The sequence below is a fragment of the Rhinolophus sinicus genome, chromosome 1 (assembly GCF_057876585.1).
Source record: "Rhinolophus sinicus isolate RSI-liver-muscle chromosome 1, RSI-T2T, whole genome shotgun sequence".
Classification (NCBI taxonomy): Eukaryota; Metazoa; Chordata; class Mammalia; order Chiroptera; family Rhinolophidae; genus Rhinolophus; species Rhinolophus sinicus.
Window position 1 is genome coordinate 214,938,977 of NC_142501.1, and position 21,338 is coordinate 214,960,314.

The following is a 21,338-nucleotide window of genomic DNA, read 5'->3' on the forward strand; positions in this document are numbered from 1 at the left end:
GCAGCTACCCACCCCCTCCCCAGCCGCGGGGCAGGCAGCTGTGCACGTGTTCCTGGAGCAGCCTACAGGCCGCTTGCAGGAGCCCAGGGGGGCAAAGAGGGCCTTGTCCTCCAAATATCGGTGAGCTGATCAGTGATTGCTGCTTCTAATAACAGGTGCAGACAAACAGGTAGGGAGCCCTTGCTGTTGCACCTTCCCCCTTGTTTCAAGCCCCACCCCTTCCTGCTGAAGTGGCTGCCAGGAGCTTTAAAGGGCCAGTGCCCTTTTTTACCCCCACTCATATTGCACTTTTTCTCCTCAGGAAGGAGCTAGATATTAAAGACAAGGACTGAGAAACAACTGCACATACAAGGAAAATAGAAAGTGTATCCCCAGGGAACATCTCTGAGAAGACCTTAAGTTTACATACATGTCATGTGGTCCTCGACATAGGGACCACCTACAGCAATCACAAAACAGCAAACCCAGGGAAAAGGGGAGAATCTCATTTCCAGAGTTACCACATTATTAGAGCCAAATGTCCACTGTTCAGCAAATATCACAAGGCTACAAAGACACAGGAAGTGTGAAACTACTCCACAGAAACTGTCCCTGAAAATGATCTACTGGCAGACCTGCTAGACAGACTTTTAAAAAGATGCTCAAAGAAACAGGGCAATGTCCAGTTCCATTTCCACGATGCACTTAGGTGAGATGTCGCCACTCCGGGGAGCTAGGTGATGGGCACACAGGACCTCTCTGTACTGTTTCTGCAACTTTCTGTGAGTCTATAAATATTTCAAAATAAAAAGTTTAAAATATATATATTGGATGCCAGAACCTAGTAAGGACCTAGTAAATCACACTGGGTGATTTTAACTCCCTTTTTTATGAGGAAACTGAGACGCAAGTCTCCTTCAGGGCGAGGCCTCCATTAAACGCAGGCGCTCCCGGCGTCCGGCTTCTACCCAGGATCTCGGCAACCTGCTTCCTCCTCCTGCCACATCCGCACCTCTTCCCGCCATCTCCCTGCTCTGCACGCCTCTCCTCTCACTTCTTCTCCCCAGGACACGGTCTTTTCTTCCTTCTCCCCCACCTCCTGCCTAGCAGTAGAGACCACCAGAAAATATCCATGTTGGTTTGGTCACTGGGAGTCTGCTGGGCTTGACACTTTGCGGTTCCCTCCAGGCCTCACACTGTCTTTCTTTCCATTAGAACATTTTGAAATCCTTAAAAAGTAACCGATTAGAAGGCATTCTGATGTCATCGGGCTTGGAAACGCCCCAAGGTTGAGACGTCTTGTTCCTTGGGACTTGCTGCAATCACCTGCCCAGGGTAACCACCATGTGTCACTTCTCACACAAATCAATTTACAAGCTTATCCAGCGCAGTACAAACACTCCATCAGCAGTACCACTTGCAATTGGCCATTTCAAAGAAAGCACTACCCCGAGTGGCTAAAGCAACAGAAATGCAAACGTTAACACTTCTTTTGAGTGTCTGTGTTTCATTTTCAACTGCTTTTTATTTCCACATGGGGGAACAAGAGGAGAAGTGCATCATAGAAGACATTCCGAGTGACACACTGATAACAGGTAGGTAAAATGTACTCTGTGGAATGCTGAACTCAAGCTGTCCTTTGTGGGTTATGCTCAGCTCTTGGTGTGTGTGTATGGTTTGGCATGAGTATTATGCTGTATGGGTTTCTCTGGAGACAGTTTATCAAGTCATGCAGACCAACATGAAAAGAGCCTTTCAAGTGAATTGCATAATTCATAAACAGGAAACTCAGAGGCAACACCACAGACTCCAAGCTTGATTTGCTTTTCCAGTTGTCAGGTTTCCTTCAATAAAAGGATCAGGTGTTGTTAACCACGCCAGCTGTGGCTGAATTCTCAGAGGCTACGTCAGGGCTCGCGGTGGGCCCAGTAAGATGGACAAAGCAGCACACGCTGACATGTCCTCGGAACACCCGCGTCCCACAGGGAGGCTGCTGAGGGCACGCATGAGCCGACCCGAGACTGCTGCCCGTGGAACCTGCCATCGCGAGGATTCTGCTACCACGTACGCCCCACAGTGAGCTTCCCCGGCCAGCAGAGGAAGAAGCAAGCGCCAGGGTCTCGGAACTGTACAAAAAACCCAGTGTGATGTTTAACAGTCAAGTCAGAGCCCGCATGAAATTCCCTGCTTCTAATGCAAAAAAGAACAAAGAGGAGCAGGACGTAAATCTAAGGGTTCTCTTTATCAGTGCCGAGCATGTATTCCCATGTCCAGTTCAAGTTCCCGTTGAATCGTGTTGAGTCTCCTCTGTTGATCTTGGCTGTCATGCTGGAGTGTTCTGTTGTAAAGACTGATGCCCATTCTGCAGAAAGTCAAACCATGCAGCCAGCATGGAGGCAACGTGAGGGGTTTGGGATGCATAGGATGGCGGAGACACACAGAGCAAAGCTGGTTGGTGCAGAGCCCTCACTTCTGTCATGGTCGCTGTGGAAAGAAGCTTTGTTTGGGACTGTGGCATGTGAACAGATGGCCCATATCTAGGTCCCAGCTCTGCCACCTAATAACTCTGTGCCCTTGAGCAAGCGCCTGAAACTCTCTGCATCGTTTGTAAAGCAGGATAAAAATAATAGTGACACCTATTTCTTTTGGTTGTGATGACTGAGTTCATATTTGTCAAGCTCCTAGGACCCAGCCAGACACACAGAACATACTCTAAGTGTTTGCTTGTGTCGCCGGACCCTAACCCCCTCATCCCAGGGACGCTCCGAGTCCTGGGTGAGCAGCTCTGTGGCACGTGGCCGATGTCCTCGTAAGCTACGGCTTTTTCATCCTGCACTTGACGGGCTGCAGGAGGAGAAAGGGACACGAGCACCCTACCTGCTGCCTGCGGCCCGCTGGAGAGACTCGTGGAGAATGACCCCCTGCAGGGTCTGAGGTAGGAGGCTAGTGTGGCCACCTGGTGACCCGCAGAGGCGTGCAGGGCGGGTCTGAGTCTGGGCAGCCCCCCACCCCCTCTGTGAGGAGACATTCAGTCCTCACCCCCATGGACACTGCAGCCCACCCATTCCCTGTCCTGTTCGGGCCCTTCCCTTCCCCAACGACCCCTCATCCCTGCCTTCTCAAGCCTCCATCCCTGATGTCCCCACTCTGTGGTGTCCACAGCCCTCACCCCCATACCATTCCTTAGGGTCGGAGCAGCTTCCAAAGTCTACTGCAACTACCGGGAAAATATGGAAACATGTCAGGTCACAAGTTTTAACTTTTCTTTAAAGGAGAATGTGGTCTACAGTCCCAGAATGTATGATATGCTACAGAGAAAAAATGGGAAAAGGCAAGAGAGAAGGGATAAAGGAACAAGGAACCAATAGGACAAATGGAAAACAAATAGCAAGATGGTAGGCTTAAATCCAACTACATTTTATATTACATTAAGTGTAAATGCACAAAACTCCAATGAAAAGACAAAGACTGACTGGATTTAGAAAACAAAGCAACTAGAGGTTGTTTCCAAATGAAATACTTTAATCTAAAGGAAGGTTGAAAGTGAAAGAATGGGAAGATATACCATGTAAATATGAACAAAGGGAAAGTTGGTATAGACTTTCAGAAAATAATTATCACTAAAGAGACACAAATCACCAATGTTGGTTTAGTTTGGATGTGTTTCCTCCTCAACTCTTATAAACTTTTTAAAAAGGAATTTGAGCATCAATTAAATCTCCACTCTTGCCATGATTTTCCTTCAACTGTAATTGTGTCTCTACTCATCAGCCCATTACTGTGATGTGCCAAGTAATGTAATAGCACGCCCCAAAACGCAACTCGTAAACACCCCTTTTATACAGGGCTTCCTCTCACGTCTGCGGTGCGCTCTCGTGCTCATTGTGTGCTGCAAGCCCGGGGCCTAAAGCCAGACTTTGGCCCAGAGCTCTGCACGCCCGCACCAGGAGGTGACTCTGTATTTCCACCTGTGTCACCGAACCGTTGCAAAGCCTGTGCTGCCGATGAAGTCCCTGACCTTGGTTGTGAACACACGTGTCAGACACTATTTGGTTAAGAAGTGCTGTTCCAAAACACATTTGTACATAATTTTTTGATCACCACTAAAAGGAAAAACAAATTTTAAGTTTTCCTGGGTATCTATGGGGACCTGAGACCATGTCTGAGATCCCTAGTCCTGTAAGAGCACAGACCAGCTGTCTCATCTCTTCACAGCTCTGAGGCCCCAGGGGTCCAATAAAACACACCCATCTAGAAAGTTCCAGAGATATCAGTTCCAGTCATCAAAACCTACCTAAAAGTGTGATTTTGCTTACAGGGACTAAAAACAGACTGCAAGGAATTCAAGGGCTCGGCCTTCTTCCTTCCCTCCCAAGGAGGTGGCTCAGAGCACCACAGGACAGAGACCGCTTTGGAGCTGACGGGGTGCTTGGGGAAGGCCACAGCCACCCGGGGTGTGGGAGGCTGGTGCCCCCTGGAGCGGCCCTGACACAAGGACTCAAGTGCCAGTTGGCTTTGGTGCCCAGTAACTGGTGACTCTGAGCTGTTCCCTTATCTGTAGACTGGAGCTACACCTGCCCCCACCCCCACTTGGCACAGCTGTCACCAACCACAGGTGTTCTGAAAGGTAACTTCCCACCTTGGACCTTGGCCTCCCAGAGTCTGCCCTAAACCACCAGAGAAGCAGGTGTAGCCAGGACTCTGGCTCAACCCCACCCCCACAGGCAGGAAATTGCCCGAGAAGCAGAGAAGTGCTGGCTCCCCAATGGGGGCGGGGCAGGGATTCTAGTGGCCTGGTGAGTGTTAAAACCACCCGCTGTCCTTGGAGACATTTTAAAAACAAGGCTGTTAGTCCCTTGTAAGAGGTGAGCACCAAGAGAAATGGGGAGGTGCCACGGAGCACAGGACCATAAGGGGGAGATTCCTTGTTAAAAAGAGCCATTAGAATTCAGAACCAGTGGGAGTTTACTCCTGGTCGCCTCCTTTCCAAGGTCCCCAGCTATGACCCTTGCACTCTGCCAAGTACCAGCGTTGTTTTTCTTCAGAGTACAAAACTTATTAAGACTAGGAAATAGGAGAAGGTAAGTGAGTGTCCTGCTAGGAGCAGCTCCCATTTGTGTCATTGGGGGTCTGGTGCCCCCTGGAGCGGCCCTGACCCGAGGAGTCAAGTGCCAGTGATGCCTCAAGGGGCTCCCAGGGGCGGGCGAAGCAGCCACGAGAGGCAGGACTGCAGTGAAGCCAGGCTCAGGAACACGTGGGAACACGTGGAAACACTGCAGACACACGACCAGCACCTCAACTTCCGAGTGGAGGCCGGAAGTGAGAGCGAGGACCTGACGTCTGCACCCAGGTCCACGGCAGCATGGTTCACAACATCCCAGACGCGGCGGCAGCCCAGTGCCCGTCGACAGAGGGACGGAGGGTGGACACAGTGCTCTCCACATACAGTGGGGGATTAGGCAGCCCCACAATGGAAGGAGATCCCGCCACACGCTGCCACATGGATAAAGCTGGGAGACACCATGCTCAGGGACAGCAGCCAGTCACCAAAGGACAGATGTGGCATGGCTCCACCTACCTGAGGTCCCCAGAAGAGGCACCTTCCAAAAGCAAACGGTAGAACGGAGCCGGTCAGGGGCTGGGGCCGGGACTGGGGCAGGGGCTAGGGCGGTGCCATGTCAGTGGGGCAGAATTAGTTTGGGGTGACGGTGGTGATGGCATAGCTACGTGAACGAATGCACTTAATGTGCCTGAACTGCACACTTAAAATGGTTCAAATGTTCAATTTTGTTACATATATTTAAAGACATTTAACAAAATAGTCGGATGAGATGCCCTCAGGGTTTGTCCTACCTCCAGGCAAAGGAGCTGGGCATTTGTCCCCTTACTAATGGCTGGCTTCAGGCCAGTAGGTCACAGGTCACAGCAAAGCCAGCCATGTGTGGCCTCCACAATGTCCCCCACGGCTGTGTGACTGCGTCAAGGCAGCTATTCCTCCCTGGCCACGGAAAGTGCTCCCACATGTGGAGGGCCACTCACGTCTCTTGAGGCCTCGCTGGCAGACACCTGCGGTTTCCAAGGCCAGCGCTTTGGGACATGCGTCTGTACGTCCAGTCACTCATCCTCATGAGAATGCAAGTCCCCAAGAATGAATGTGAACGGACACCAGCACAGAGGGCTGTCCCATGACAGGAAAATGGGCAGAGATCAGCAGAGGCCTCAGCAGAGGAGGCCTGAGGAGCCAGGAAGAAATGGGTGCAAGGGCACTGGGCATCCGGGCACAAAGCAAAGCCCCGCGGTGCACACACCCAGCAAATGCAGAATGAAACACCGAACAGCAGGCGTGCGAGCACGTGCAGCCCTCGCCTGCGTGGCCGGCTTCGCCACTGTGTGGCAGCTGCTGGAGTGGAGCACAGGCACCCCACGACCCAGGTAGATGGCAAATCCCGACAGGAACACAGACCTGGGTCCACGTGCATGAGGAGCGTCTTCATGGCGGTGCTGCTACTGTGTTTCCCGAAAAATAAGACCTCACCAGACCATCAGCTCGAATGTGTCTTTTGGAGCAAAAATTAATATAACACCCGGTTTTATATCATATTACATTATATTATATTACATTCCATTACATTATAGTGGGTCTTATAGTAAAATAAGACCGGGTCTTATATTAATTTTTGCTCCAAAAGACGCATTCGAGCTGATGGTTCAGCTAGGTCTTATTTTCGGGGAAACACGGTGTCCGTGGCTGGAAACTGGACCCTTTCCGGTGCCCATCAGTAGACCATGTAAAATAAGTCACCTCCACAGAGTGAGACAGTGAGCGGCAACAACAATGGCTGAGCTACACCCTCACGACACAGCACAGACAGACCTCCGGAACACAGCGATCAGAAGCCGGCACAAGGGCACACCTTCACCTGAAGCTCAGAGACAGAGCGATGTCTCCAGAAGTTGGAGGGGTGGGCACCTCTGGGCGGGTGGTGAGTGGCACGGGCACATCAGGATGCCGACTGTGCTTTGGCCCGTCTGTGACAACTGGTTGAGCTAAACAGTGACGGTGCGTGTGGGGCATGCTGCGTGCTGCGCCGCCTGTCAGCCACACATCACCTCTCTGCCCTCGCCATGCGTGGACTCTCAAGAAGGTTCCCAAGCTGTAGGGAAGCCAAGGGTCCTGAGGGAACCTGGAGCATTCTAGCTACTCGAAAGCAACTGCTTTCTGTGCCCAGGTCCCACCGGGGTCAACCAGACAGCTGGTCTTTGAGCCACCACACTGCAGGCCCCCGCCGTCACTCCTTCCCTCGTTCCTCAAACACCAGGCACCCAATCCATGTCCGCAGAGCTCTGCGCTCAGCACTGGACACCCGACACGGGACCTTTCTCCAGGTCTCTGAATAGACCTCAACTGAGGTTACAGAAGAAATGCATAAGGACGTGAGATGGTCACGAAACACCGGGTGGGAAAAGCAAGTTACAGACAGCAGGTACAGTACGCGCTCATTTTTTATGAAACACGTAATATGTACGTATGGGAAAAGGCTAGAAGGATAGCACCCAATACAGAAAACTTCCAGAGGGATTACTTCCTAAAATTTCCACAATGAATGCATTTTATTGTTTTAATGCCAACTGAAATGGCCCATGGTCCCGGCCTCGGCGACCTGGAGGCAGTCAGGAGTGGAAGAGACCCACATCAGGGCCACAGGGCATGGTGTGAGTGAGGCAGCTGGCCTGCAGGCGCCCGGCTCTCAGCCAGTGTCCCCTGGGAGACACAGACGAGGGGCGCCTGGGAGGCGAGGCTGGCCGCAATCTGTGTCAGAAGCACACTGGTTTGAAGTGCATGCAGGGTCCCCGGCTGTGGGGTGAGCCAAGGGGTTGTGGTGAGGAGCATGGCCCTCGATTTGAGAAGCGAGCTAAGTTTTCATCCCGCTCAGCCTTTACTGTCTGGGGGGTCCAGACAACTCACTTAGCCCCCATCTGTGAAAGTGGGTATTATTCTACCAACTCCTCTGAGTTGTGGGGCTCGGTGGGAACTGGTAGAAAACACTGCACATTGAAAGCCCATAATAGTATCAGGAATCATTCCTCAGGGGCCTACACTGTGCTTACAACCTGCTAGTTCTGTGTGAAGCCGTCCACAAACACAACGCACTTACTCCTTGTACTTTTACTCTCCTGCTCTTACCAATGGGGAAATAGGCACACGGCAGTTCAGCGTCTTGCCCAAGTGACCCTCTTCCTAGCCAGAAAACCCTGTCACTCTCTCGCCACGCAGTAAGCAGCCTGACAGGCAGCCTGTCCCCGCTGTGTCCCCTGGACTGTTCGTTCCGTCCTCACCCAGCACACGCTCTCCCAGGCGGTGCTGCTGAGCAGTGCTTCTCTTCTGCCACCTGGTGGTAGCCGCGCGGCATGACACCTCCCTCCATGCTCCCCTCCCACCTAGGGCCTGGCGGAGTGCTCAGGGCTTGAGATCATAGCGCTTTAGGGCCCTCTGGCATCATTCATTCAAAACCCTTTACTGAACACGTACTGGGGGTACTTCCACTCACCCCACACATCCGTCACGAGCTTCTACCGTGGAGCCAAACACCGCCCTGGGCTTACAGCCAGGCCCCAGTGACCCGCGAAAGAGGACACAGCATGTCTCCTGAACTCCAGCACCTTACAGAGTGCAGACAGGGTATCAACCCCAGAACAGCTGGCTCGCTGACAAGAGCCCAGTGTGGGCAAGTGCGGCAGAGTGACAAGAGCCCAGTCCCAGAGAAATGGGAGGGTGGCCCCTGGCAGAACAGGGACACCCAATCTCCCCAACTAGAGGCAGGCAGAAGGGGAGTGAGTGGCAGGGGGGTGGGAAGATGCACTGTCCTCCTAGGAGGCAAGGTAACCATCTGAGAGGTGGCGGTGGGAGGCGGGAGGGGGCACAGCACGGGGCTTCTATTTGGAGGACAGGGAAACACACAACAGAAACTTCCAGGTGGTCACATATTTGGGAAGCGGCTGATCCTCATGGCTGTGTGCTTTTCTCTAAAACATTCAGCAGCTTCTGCAAAGGTGTCTGATCAGGGAGAGTTGGCGAGAAAGTGTTCCCCGTGTTCTGCTGTTGTCACGCCAGCCCTGAGGGCAGTCGATGGGCTGCTCCCTCTTCTCTCCTCGTTCTTTGTCTAATGGTTCTAGCGATTCCTGGGGAGGGCTGATGTTCCAATTACAGTTGTAGTGGGTTTGTCTAGCTCTCCTTTTAGTTGTTTCACTTCATGTTTTGAATCTGTTGTTTGATGCACTTGGGATGGCGATTTGACCCCTTTATCACTAGGTAAGGACCCTCTGTCCTTGTAGTTCTCTCTGCTCTGAAGTCTACTTTACCTGGCATCTGTAAAGCCACTCAAGCTTTCTTTGGATTCATGTCAGAATGGTGCGTTTTTTATCCTTTTACTTTTAAGCTACCTATAGCATTACATCCAAAGTGATTTTCTTGTGAACTTCATATGAGTAATATCTGGGTCATTTAAAAAAAATCCATTCTGATCATCTTTGCCTAATCTCTGTTTAGACCATTTACATGTAATTATTGACATGTCAGGATTTAGGTCTAGTATTTTACTAGCTCTTTTCTTTTTGCTCCCTCTGGTTTTTATTCCCATTTTCCTATGTTCCTGTGGGTCACTTGAACATTTTGTAACATTCCATTTTGTGTTATCTGTAGTGTTTTTCTCTGTATCTCTTTGTATAGTTGTTATTATTGGTCACTGCCCGTGGGATTACAATACACATACCTGATTTACCACAGTCTAGGGAGATCAATATTTTACCATTTCGAGAGGAATGTAGACACCTTACCACCATGTAAATTCCTTTGCCACCTACCCTTTATAATATAGTTGTCTTAAACATTACATGTACATACTTTAAGAACATTGTATTTTTTTTGGCTTCAACTGTCCAACATTTAAAAACAATCAAACAACTTTTTTAAAAACCCAGAATACTCTACTGCAGTTTCCCAGATATTTACCCTGTCCGTTGTTTTCTCTTCATTACTGAAATTCAAAGTTTCCTTGTTACCACTTTCTCTCTCTGTTTGAAGAGCTTCTTTCAGCCATTATTTTAAAGCAGGCATTCTGGTAGAAAATTCTTAGTTCCCTTGATCTAAGAATATTTTGCCTTTATTCTTAAGGAATTCGTTTACCAATTCTTTTCTTTCAACACTTTAAAAATGTGTCACTTCCTCCTGGCCTCCAAGTTTCTGGTGAGAACCCTGCTGTCATTCAAATTGCTTCCCCTATCAGTAATGCATTGTTTTGCTCTATTTTCCACATATATGTATTTTTTTGTCTTTAGTTTTGAGAGATTTGATCATGATGGATTTGGGGAAGTTTATCCTGTTTGGAGTTCACTCAGCTTCTTGAATCTGTAGGTTTTTCTCTTTCAACAAATTTGGGAGGTTTTCAGCTGTCATTGCTTCTAATGTTTATTCAGCCCTATACAGGCAGACCTCGTTTTATTGAGCTTTGCTTTACTGCAGTTCACCGATGTTACATTTTTTATAAATCGAAGGTAAGACCCTTTACCAGCAAAAAGATTGCAACTTGCTGAAGGCTCAGACAATGGTTAGCATTTTTTAGCAATAAAGTATTTTTAATTAAGCAATGTACAGTGTTTTTTAGACATAATGCTAATGCACACCTAACAGACTACAGTATTTGTGCACACATAACTTTAACATGCACTGGGAAACCAAAAAAATTCGTGTGACTCGCTTTATTTTGATGTGTGCTTTATTGTGGTGGTCTGGAGCTGCACCCTCAACATGTCAGAGACACGACTATCTCTTCCTCCCCTCCGGGATTCACAAACTGTACACCTTCGACTATTGTCCCACAGTTGCTGAGACCTCCTATTTTGCCATTATTTTAAGGGGGTTTCAACTTCTTGTTGATGCCCTTTTATGATGGTTGCTTTAAATTTGTTTGTTTGTTTGTTTGTTTTTGTTAAGGAGGACGCAGCTCACAGTGGTCCATGCAGGGATGGAATCGGCAACTTTGGTGTATTAGCACCATGCTCTAACCACCTGAACTAACCGGCCGCCCCTAAAATTCTTGTCAGATAACTCCAGTGTCTATTCATTTTGGTGTTGGTCTGTTAACTGTCTTTTCTCATTCAAGTTGAGATTTTCCTGGTTCTTGGTATGGTGAGTAAATCTGTAACACATCCTGGACATTTTGAGTATTTAAAGATCTTATTTCAGCAGGCAGCCAACACATTAGATTCAGAACACACCCTTAAGTTAATTCAGCTTTCTGAGACTTTGCACTACTGTTCTGGTCTACCCTGCTTGTGTGCAGAGGCCAATCTAAAACCTGGGCCACATTCCACACCACAGGTGGATTCTCAAAGCTTTCGCCATTGATTCTGGTTGGCTCCATACCCAGGCTGCTCAGAAGTGTGTCCAGGACGTCAGACATGGTCTCCAAGACCCCTTTTTCCAGCCCCCATCTCTCTGCGATCCTCCCTTTTATGATGGGAGAATCTAGTGCAGAAGAGGGGTGCAGCCTCTTTCCTGCCCTTCTTAGAGAGGGGTGCGCATCTCCACAGGGATCCACCTGCTCCCACCTTGGAAGCGCCCGGTGGAGAGGGGTGCAGTTGCTTTCATCTGGAGCAGGGCAGGTATACTCAAGGAACTCCATCCTGCAGGACTGCCCTGCTCCAGATCCTCTGGCTAGAGAAAGGTTTTACTTGAGCAGATTTTCTCGCTCTTTTCTTTGTCTCCGTCTCTCTCAATTTCACCTGTGGTTGCGATTTCTCTAGCTCCCAGGCGAGGACATACAGGGGTGCGGGAGACAAACAGGGACCTCTCTGCTGAGTCATGCATGAGGTCCTTAGCCAGTCATCTTCTTTCTTCACCTTTCAAAGTCTTCTGACAGTTGCCCAGCGTTTTAAGTTGTAATTAGCAGGAGGAATAGGGTGGAGTGGACTTGCTCCATTTTTTCATCAATGACACTTTTTTTTTAAGCCCTTCTTCAGATGGACCAGTCTAAAAAGCATAGAATATACATTATATATAGTTCACAAATTTCTGGAAGGAAGAGACCAGGTCCATTCACAAGATGGCTAAGGCTGCAGTCACCCCAGAGTGCAGGCAGAGCTTGACACTTTGCCGTGGACGTCCGTTCCAGAAAGTGCTCTTTCTCAATGTCCCCAGAGTCCCTCACATGCCAGGGGCTGGATGAAGCTCCCGTCTCAGGTCCCTGTCGGGGATGGCTCTCCTCCTGCCTCCCAGGGGGGCAGTATGCACTGGCTGTACTCCTGGGCTTCGGAAGCAGATGACCTCGGTGCCAACTTATTCCCAGGTGACTTTAGGCTGTGGCTTTACCTCTCTCGACTCAGTTCCCAACTTGTAAAGCAGAATCCAACACTGTTTACAGCCTCCACACTGGCACTTGGTCCAAGCGCCTTGATCATGATGACAGCATCCTGCTTCCACTCTTGATCCTTCTTTATTCTTTTCTCCACACAATACAAATTGCAAAATGAAAACCACATCATTTCACTCCTCCAACCAACTGTTTTCCAAATCCTTACAGCGGACGGGTAGGCCCTCCCTGGTCTGGCCTCTGTGAGGCCTTCAGCCTCATCGCCTACTGCGCTTTCCCCCCTAACCTCACGCCAGCCACTCTGCTGTTCCTTGAACACCAAGCACGGTCCTGCCCCAGGACCTCTGCACATGTTCCCGCACAGAATGGCCCTTCCCAAGACACAGACAGCATCACATGGTGCTGAAGGAAAAGGTACAGTGCCCAGGTTTGAATCTTGACTCTGTCACTTGCTAGGTATGTGACCTTGGGCAAATGAGCTTTTCTATGCTTTGGTTTCATCATATATAAACTCGTCATAAACTAATAAAAAAATCATCATAAAAATAGTATCTACCTACATAATGTTGTCATTAAAATTCAGATTACATATGTAAATTCCTCAGACTGGTGCTTGGCACACAATTAGCACTGAATGTGATATGTGGCTATAATTTATATGTATTACAGTTATCGTATGTAAGTATTATAACATTGTACATATTTCACTCCTCTGTTCCTTCAGGTCTTTGTTCAAATGTCAGCAAAGCTCCCTGACTCCCCCACCCCATCACCCTCGAGTCCCTTTGCACTATCCTATCCCTGTCACCTGCTTCTTCCAGCATTAACACCTTCGACATTATACATTGGTTTGCTTGTTGTCTGTTTCTGCCTGTAGGAAAGCTCCATGGGGACAAAGACGTAGTCTGTTTTGTCCACTTCTGTCCTCAGCTCGCAGAACAGTGCTTCTGCCATGGAGGTGCTCAGTGACAAACGACTGGGTGAATGAGTGAATAAAAATCCTCCCCTCCGAGCACACTTTGAAAGTAAATGAGGTGATGCCTGTTACGTGCTGTACACAGGACCTGGCACACTGAAGGTACTGTTAGCTTTTCCCAGTAGTTTTCAATAAACGTTAGCTATTTTTTCATCCACATCATACCTTGAAGGGCACAAGGAGGAAGCGGAGCCATAGGATGGGTATTATGTCCTGACGAGAGCTAGTGGGGGCCCTTCCGGCCATCCAAACAGTAGCAGGAGCCTGTGGAGACAACACAAGGAAGGATTCAACACGACACAGCTGAGCTTTAGGAAGGACTTATGCCAAAGCGTTCAGAATAAGTCCCAGGAGGCAGAAAATGAAGGCAGAAGCACTGAAGAGGTGTCGGAGAAGGGCTCAGCGCTGGCCAACGTGAAGTTACGTTCTGGGTGCAAAGCCCTCATGGGCTTGTTTTATCTTCTTCCACAGTCCTCAAAGCTCTCAGGCTTTGGAGGGATATGTCCTATTCCCACTTTTCTGAATAAGGAGCTGAGGCTCAGCGTGGCGAAGCAGCTTGCAGGCCAGAGAGACAGGAGCAAGAGGCCAAGTCTTCCTGCATACCCATCTCTGACTTGCTGCGTGACCTAACCACCAGACTAAGCTGCACAAAGCAGCTGTGTTTTGTGATTTGGATACATTGAAAAAGAAAAATTTCTTAGTCAGTAGTCATATATAACTGTTCCTTACATTTACTTTATATAAATGTTTTGTATTTTTGAAACAGGGATTTTCAAGCTACAGCAATGGGACGTGGGCAGACATGATTTCCTGGAATCTGCTCCTGGTTTGGGGCTGTTTGTGACTGTTACAACTTACAACGATGAGGTAAATCATTCTTTTATGTTTGTTGCTATGAATCATGTGTCGTGTACCCCCACAAACCCTCAGGTCTGTGCTGAGCACTCAGTAACCAGCGCCTACAATCTTTAATGTGCAGAATCACGAGTTAAGGTACCGCCTAGGAACGCAGAAGGCACCTGCCTTCCGTGCGCCTCACCTAGCTGAGAGCAGACGCCGGACATGGAAAGTTTACAAATAACACAAGCAGGTTCACTGGTTTTGCTGGGCAGAGGGACCCACAGGGCCAAGGTGTCCCTTCAGCTCTGTAGGGGCAACAGCCCACACCTCCCAGCGCCAGGGCCAGACAGGCCCCCTCCCGTCCTATTCGGGGCTTCCTCTAGTACGAGGCAGCCTTTGGACTATGTGGTCTCTCTGGGAGCCAGCAAAGGAGAGGAGGCACCATGAGCAGGTGGAAAGAACGTGGGTTTGGGAGCAGAGCCAAGTTCAAGTACAGGCTGCCCTCTACACGTTGGGTGCTGAGCAGGTTCTTTGCCTGCTCCGATCCTCCGTTTTCCCATCTGTACAGCGTGTGTAACAGGCGTCCATTCCGACCACGCCACTTCAGTATGCCCCACTGCTGGGCCCAGGAACTCACACAGGCGTGGGGACACTTCCCTTTGGACGTATAGTCATCCTGGGACATGCTCACGGGGTGACAGGATGGTGGTGGGGCACAGCCTTGCAGAACAGAACAGCCTACTATTCTGGCGGGCAGAAGGCTCTTGATGTAGACAGGGCATCATTCCTACTCTTGTGAAAACTGGATGATGATACATTGACCTGAGCTCAGGGCAGACATCTGACACCCCCACTCACATGGAGACTGGAGCTGGGTCACTGGGGACGCCATTGCAAATGGACTACTGGACACTTGATTCTCATCTGTTGTCAGTCTTCTCTTGGTGCACTTGGCACCTCCTTGACAACAGGTCCACTGGGACCTTTCTCCCAACTCCAATCACCTGTCAGCACAGCAACCCTACACCCCCACCTCCTGTGCTTCTTCCCAGGGACCCCAAGGCCTGGGTCTCTGGTTCTTCCCCAGCAACCCTTCAAATGTCTCCCTAGTTTAGCAAGCCCAGGACCCAAATTTTAGTTGAGCTAAAAACTGTCACAGAAAAACCTGTTCACTGTTTTTAAGACAAAGAAGGTTTGTTCTCCAAAAGTACAATTGCCTGAAATAGTACCTATCCCCTTCTAAAAGAGAGGAGAAATATTTTCATTCATTTTGCAAACATACAACAAATTTTTTCATGGGCCTAATACATACGCAGCCCTCGTCTTGGCCTAGGAGAGACACACCTCTCACCGCAGGCCTTATTTTCAGGAAGGCCCGCTCCACTTGGAATATGAAATAGTTTTAACTGCAACATTCCTAACAAGCTGAGATCTTCTTTAAGGCCCCTGTCAGCACCCCCACAAGAACTCTGACTGCTCGTACCTGAGCCAGTGGGTCTGCGGATATGGGGCTTCTCTATGTTGCCCCCCCCCCCCCCGCCGCCCATCATGACTGACAGCCCAAGGGGACAACATGGCTGGCAGTGTGAGCAGGGCAGACCACATCAACAATACATATGTATCTTGCTTTCCATTTTCCCTTATTCCATGTCCAATTTTCCTATTCCAATTTGTAGACGAAAAACTGTGGTTCTGAGAGGTTAAATGACACACAAGATTGCTTCATCAGCAGGTGAAACACTGAGGTTTAAATTCAAGTATGTTTTTTCCAATACACCAAACTAGTATGCATTCAAAACATGTTTGCTGACTTGAATATTCACTGGAAGTAGACTACGCAGAAACTTGATATGAAACTAAGGCTCAGAAATTGAATTTAATAGGTAATGAGCAGAGCCTGCATATTTTTTTCAGAGAGAAGAGTTTTGTTATTCATTCAAAATTATAACTCAATTGTAAAATCTGACCCTTGAATGCAATCTTATTTAATAAAATTTCCCTATCAGCAGTCTGTTAAAAGGAATTAAGTACATAGCAAGATCCTCTAATTTTCTGCAAATTAAAATCGAAAGACTTAAAAAAGGAATATTTATTGCATTTTCTATGTGTAATAGATACCTGATTTTCAATGATTTAATAGCAGAGCCTCCCCCACTATCAGCACCAGATGGTGCTTCTGTCACAGTTGATGAACCTACACTGACTCGTCATCAGCACCCAGAGTCCATGGTTTACACTAGGGTTCATTCCTGTTGTACATTCTGTGGGTTTCCATTATAGTGTCACACAGAGTGTCTTCACTGTCCTAAAATTCCTCTGTGCTCCCCCTCTTCCTCCCTCTCTCCTCCCTAACCCCTGACAGTCATGGATCTTTTTACAGTCTCCATAGTTTTGCCTTTTCCACTCTGTCACATCGCTGGAACCATCCAGTATGTAGTTCCTCCATGTCTTTTCACAGCTGGAGAGCTCATTTCTTTTTAGTGCTGAATAATATTCCATTGTCTGGATGGACCACAATGTATTTATCTATTCACATACAGAAGGACACTTTGGTTGCTTCCAAATTTTGGCAATTCTGAATAAAACTGCTATGAACATCTGTGAGCAGGTTTTTTGTGTGGATATCACTTTCCATCTTATCTGGGTAAATAAATGGCATATTTGCTGGCTCATATGCTAAGAGTATGTTGAGTTTTGTATGAAACTGCCACACTGCCTTCCAAAGCCTCTGCACCGCTGTGCGTCCCCACCAGCAGTGAGTGACAACTCCTGTTGTCCGTGTCCCCACCAGCATGAGTGACAACTCCTGTTGTCCGTATCCCCACCAGCATGAGTGACAACTCCTGTTGTCCGTATCCCCACCAGCATGAGTGACAACTCCTGTTGTCCGTATCCCCACCAGCAGTGAGTGACAACTCCTGCTGTCCGTGTCCCCACCAGCACTTGGTGGTGTCAGTGTTCTGAATTTTCGTTGCTCTCATACGTGTGAAGTGGCATCTCATTTCTGCCGCCCCACACACACTGGTTGCCAAATGATCTTTCATTGGAATACTTTCCTTTGTAGTCTTACTGGCTGGGCATTCCATTGCACCACTGTTGATGTCATCTATGATGTCATGAGGGTGGCGGCCATCAACATTACAGCCCACAGACTGGGCAGCCCACAGGATCTCTTTAATGGTTCCAGAGAGTTCTCTAGCTAAAGATCAGTGCTGCTTCTGTCGGGCAATTTGACAAACTCATCAAAAGTGATATTTCCACTGTGCTTAATGGTTTTTTGTTTGTTTTGTTTTTGTTGTTGTTGTTTTGCTTCTTTCTGTCTCTTGGCGGTTCTCTGAGGGCTTTGATGATCTGGGCAGAGGTAGAAGGTACTACCTCAATCTGGGTCTGTCTGTCCTGAATGGTCAGTTTCACTGTTATCCTCAGACCCTTCCAATCACCGGTTGCTTTAGCGATGTCATCACCAACCTTTTTTGGAGACAGACCTAGGGGGCCGATCTTGGGGGCCAGGGCAGACGTGGCACCGACTTCCTCACTGGTGTACCTCAGGTACACGACTTGGATCTCTTTGGGGCACGATGGAGGCAGCTGGTGGCGGATGAACCCGGATTCAGAATAACTAAAGAAAGTTGCACCTCGGCCTCCTCTGAGTCAAGGAAGTGGTAGCTCATTTTTAATCTGAATTCCCTAATGACATACGATGGGGAGCATCATCTCATGTGCTTATTTGCCCTCTGTATGTCTTCTTTAATGAGGTGTCTATTGAGATCTCTTGCCCATTTTTTAATTGATTTGTTCATTTTCTTATTGTGGTTTTCAGAGTTCTTTGTATACTTTGGATCACAGTCCTTTATCACTGTGTCTTGTACAAATATTTTTCCCCAGTCTGTGTCTTGTCATCTTATTCTCTTGACAGTGTCTTTTGCAGGGCAGAAGTTTTTCATTTGAATCAAGTCCAGCTTCTCGATTATTTACTTCATGGATCGTGCTTTTGGTGTTGTATATAAAGTCATAACCAAACCCAAGGCCATCTAGATTTTCTCCTATGTTGTCTTCTAGGAGTTTTATTGTTTTGCACTTCACATTTGGATCTACGAGGTCTGACAATTAAGTTCACAAAGTTGTTATTAATAGAATGATGTTGCTAACCTTTTTTCAATATCAGAGGGAATATTCATTATTAATTTAACCAAGTTTACTATTTGGAAGTGCTGAAAAGGCCGCAGGAAAAAGACGACCTGAACTTTTCGCCAATTCATGGCTCTTGCATCATGACAATGCACCAGCTCACACGGCACTGTCTGTGAGGGAGTTTTTAGCCAGGAAACAAATAACTGTATTGGAACTCCCTCCCTACTCACCTGATCTGGCCCCCAATGACTTCTTTCTTTACCCAAAAATAAAATAAATATTGAAAGGAAGACATTTTGATGACATTCAGGACATCAAGGGTAATACGACGACAACGCTGATGGCCATTCCAGAAAAAGAGTTCCAAAATTGCTTTCAAGGGTGAACTAGGCACAAGTGACGGTGCATAGCTTCCCAAGGGGAGTACTTTGAAGGTTACCATAATGATATATAGCAATGAGGTACCGTGTTTCCCCGAAAATGAGACCTAGCTGGACCATCAGCTCTAATGCGTCCTTTGGAGCAAAAATTAATGTAAGACCCGGTCTTATTTTATTATAACATAAGACCAGGTATAATATAATATACTATAAGACTGGGTCTTATATTAATTTTTGCTCCAAAAGACACATTAGAGCTGATGGTCCGGCTAGGTCTCATTTTCGGGGAAACACGGTAGGATAAATTTTTATAGGTAGAACTGCTGGGTCAATGGTTATATACATTTTAATTTTTAATACATATTGCCAAGCTGCTCTCCAGAATGGCTGTTCGATTTACATTTCCAAAACAGTGCCTGGAGATAGTATTGCTCAAAACTGTCCTTGGGTACTTTTGAATCTTTGCCAACCTGGTAACGAACAAGGGATACCTTACTGTGGTTTGTATTTTTATTACTAGCAAGTCTGAAAGTTTTTCATGGTTATTGGCCACTTGATTTCTTCTTCAGGAATTACATAATTTTTACTAGATTATATAGGGGAGATTTATTTTTAAAAATGGCGAGTAAACAATAAACTTAAACTATGGAAATCCTCAATCCTAGGTATTATTGTCAAAGTTATATGGCCCGCAAGGAACATTCTACTTTACCTCACATTCACCTGGCGAACACATCATTTGCCTGGAATCTAATTCGACGAGGCTTGTGTCACTTGGAGGGAGAGGGCTGGTGAGTACCCACCTGCATAGCCCTGTTGATGAAGGCAGAGCCAGCACTATTCAGGCGCGACGACATCGGTCCCTGACACCTGGACTGGCTACAAACTGACTGAAGTCATGCACCCAGATCTCAGTACAGTAACAGGGATGGGGTTTGGGGAGCTTGGAAGGGGTTCAAGGGAGCACCACAAAGTTGATTAAAGGGCTTGAAAAATAAGAACTGTGGGGGGAGGTTAAAAGGACTGTGATTATTCAGGCTTGAAAACAAGTGAAGGCTGAGGGTGAATTAACAATGGAATTCCAATAAATAAAACTCTTCACGGTAGATGGTGATCGGCTATTTTCTAAATGTGCTGAGAACAAATGAAGAGAATTTGTACTTATCAGAAACTTAGTTGTCTATAAAGAGAACTTTCCGGAGACCAGAATCTCTCAGCACCAAGTGAATTTGCCTGATAGCACACTCAAGAAGTATGACTGCCCTCAGGCCAGCGGGTTACCATTTGGAGCATTACTATTACAAAGAACACTACTGAGAACAATAGGGAAGAGAACGGTAGTGAGGGGAAAAGATGGAGAATAAAGTGGGGCCTGCTCTTGATAAGGGAAAAAGGAAGGAGAGAGGGACGAGGACATGGAAAGGGGAAAAGTATGGAGAATGCGGGGCTGTTTGAAAACATGCTTCTTCCTTTCATTGTTCACACAGAGGATCCACTTAGACGTTCGGATTGGAGAACATGACCTTGATGCCGCCATTGCTCGAGCAAAGGACAAAGTTAATGAAGTTAGCTTCAAGCTCGAACATCTAATTGAGCAAATTGAGCAAATAGTCAAAGAACAAAACTATCAAAGGGTCAGTATGCCTAGTCAGCTCATTTTTACATCTTCCTGCCGGGAACATAATTCTCCAAAGCCCCTGAACCAAGGAAAAAAACAACCTCCTGTTCCTGGATCTTCCCCTCTGAGCCTAACTGTGGACAGGCGATATGTGGGGGAAAACAGTCCTTCATTCTGTCCACTGCACCCTGAGCTCCTCTAGGAGAGGGGGCCACGGCACATTCACTTTTGGGGTGTGGGCTTACAGAATGAATAAATAAGTGCTTTCAAACACAACCCACGGATCTAAAGAGGCTCAATATGCCCCCTTTCTAAATCTCAATTTTGTTCCTGTGACGTTCTGTGTTTTCTGGGCCACTGCACTCAGTGGACTCTGGTCAGATGAGGGCTCACATCCGCTCCACCACTCACTAACCCTGTATCATCTCTAGACTTCAGTTTCCTTATCTGGAAAATAAGATGAAGACAGGTGTGCTTGGCACAGTGCCCAGCTTAGAGTAAGTAAGACAACGAAAACAACGAAAATCTACCACTGTTGGGTAACATTCACTTTGCTTAATGGTGACAAATGTATAAAAGAAGCAATCAAACACTTGATATTTTACACCAAAATACAAATATTTGTGTTATAAGGTTGATTCTTACTCCTTGTCTTAAGCTAACAACACACTTGGCTTAGAAAACCAGAGACCTCACTTTGGTACAAGATACTAATTGGAAACATTAAATATCTCAAATGCATACAGCACCTTCCCCTCAAATTCATATGTTAAGAGACTAAACCTGCCTATTTCTCTTCTACATAGGACCGTGAAGAAAATTTCCGAATGACCAGTGAGGACACAAACAACAATGTTTTATCGTGGGCTTTTGCACAAACATTAATCTTTATCTCAGTTGGAATTTTCCAAATGAAGTACCTTAAAGACTTCTTTATAGCTAAGAAGCTTGTTTAAAATGTTAATAAAGACAAATAACTACATGCTAATTTGCATAATCTTTGAGTTAATAAATCAAAATGCATTCATAAATGTGTATTACAGCAG

General features: G+C 47.4%; 1 protein-coding gene and 1 pseudogene across 1 annotated transcript; one reads left to right on the top strand and one right to left on the bottom strand.

Moving 5' to 3' along the window:
* The first annotated feature begins 1,377 nt into the window (after positions 1 to 1,377).
* Positions 1,378 to 21,334, top strand: LOC141568900 (transmembrane emp24 domain-containing protein 11-like). The gene is made up of 5 exons (XM_074320037.2): positions 1,378 to 1,574; positions 14,090 to 14,190; positions 19,340 to 19,465; positions 20,162 to 20,308; positions 21,099 to 21,334. The coding sequence occupies exons 1-5, from the start codon at positions 1,451 to 1,453 to the stop codon at positions 21,246 to 21,248; spliced, it is 648 nt and encodes a 215-aa protein (XP_074176138.1). The 5' UTR covers positions 1,378 to 1,450; the 3' UTR covers positions 21,249 to 21,334.
* On the bottom strand, positions 14,416 to 17,877 carry LOC141570218 (large ribosomal subunit protein uL11 pseudogene; annotated as a pseudogene).
* Positions 21,335 to 21,338: the final 4 nt, after the last annotated feature.

Bases quoted from the DNA above. Each gene is read 5' to 3' on its own strand.
- LOC141568900 (XM_074320037.2), top strand. From the start codon at position 1,451: ATGCAAACGTTAACACTTCTTTTGAGTGTCTGTGTTTCATTTTCAACT. The intron at 1,575-14,089 runs GTAGGTAAAATG...TTTTTGAAACAG, and splicing joins GAGTGACACACTGATAACAG to GGATTTTCAAGCTACAGCAA. The intron at 14,191-19,339 runs GTAAATCATTCT...CCTCAATCCTAG, and splicing joins TTACAACTTACAACGATGAG to GTATTATTGTCAAAGTTATA.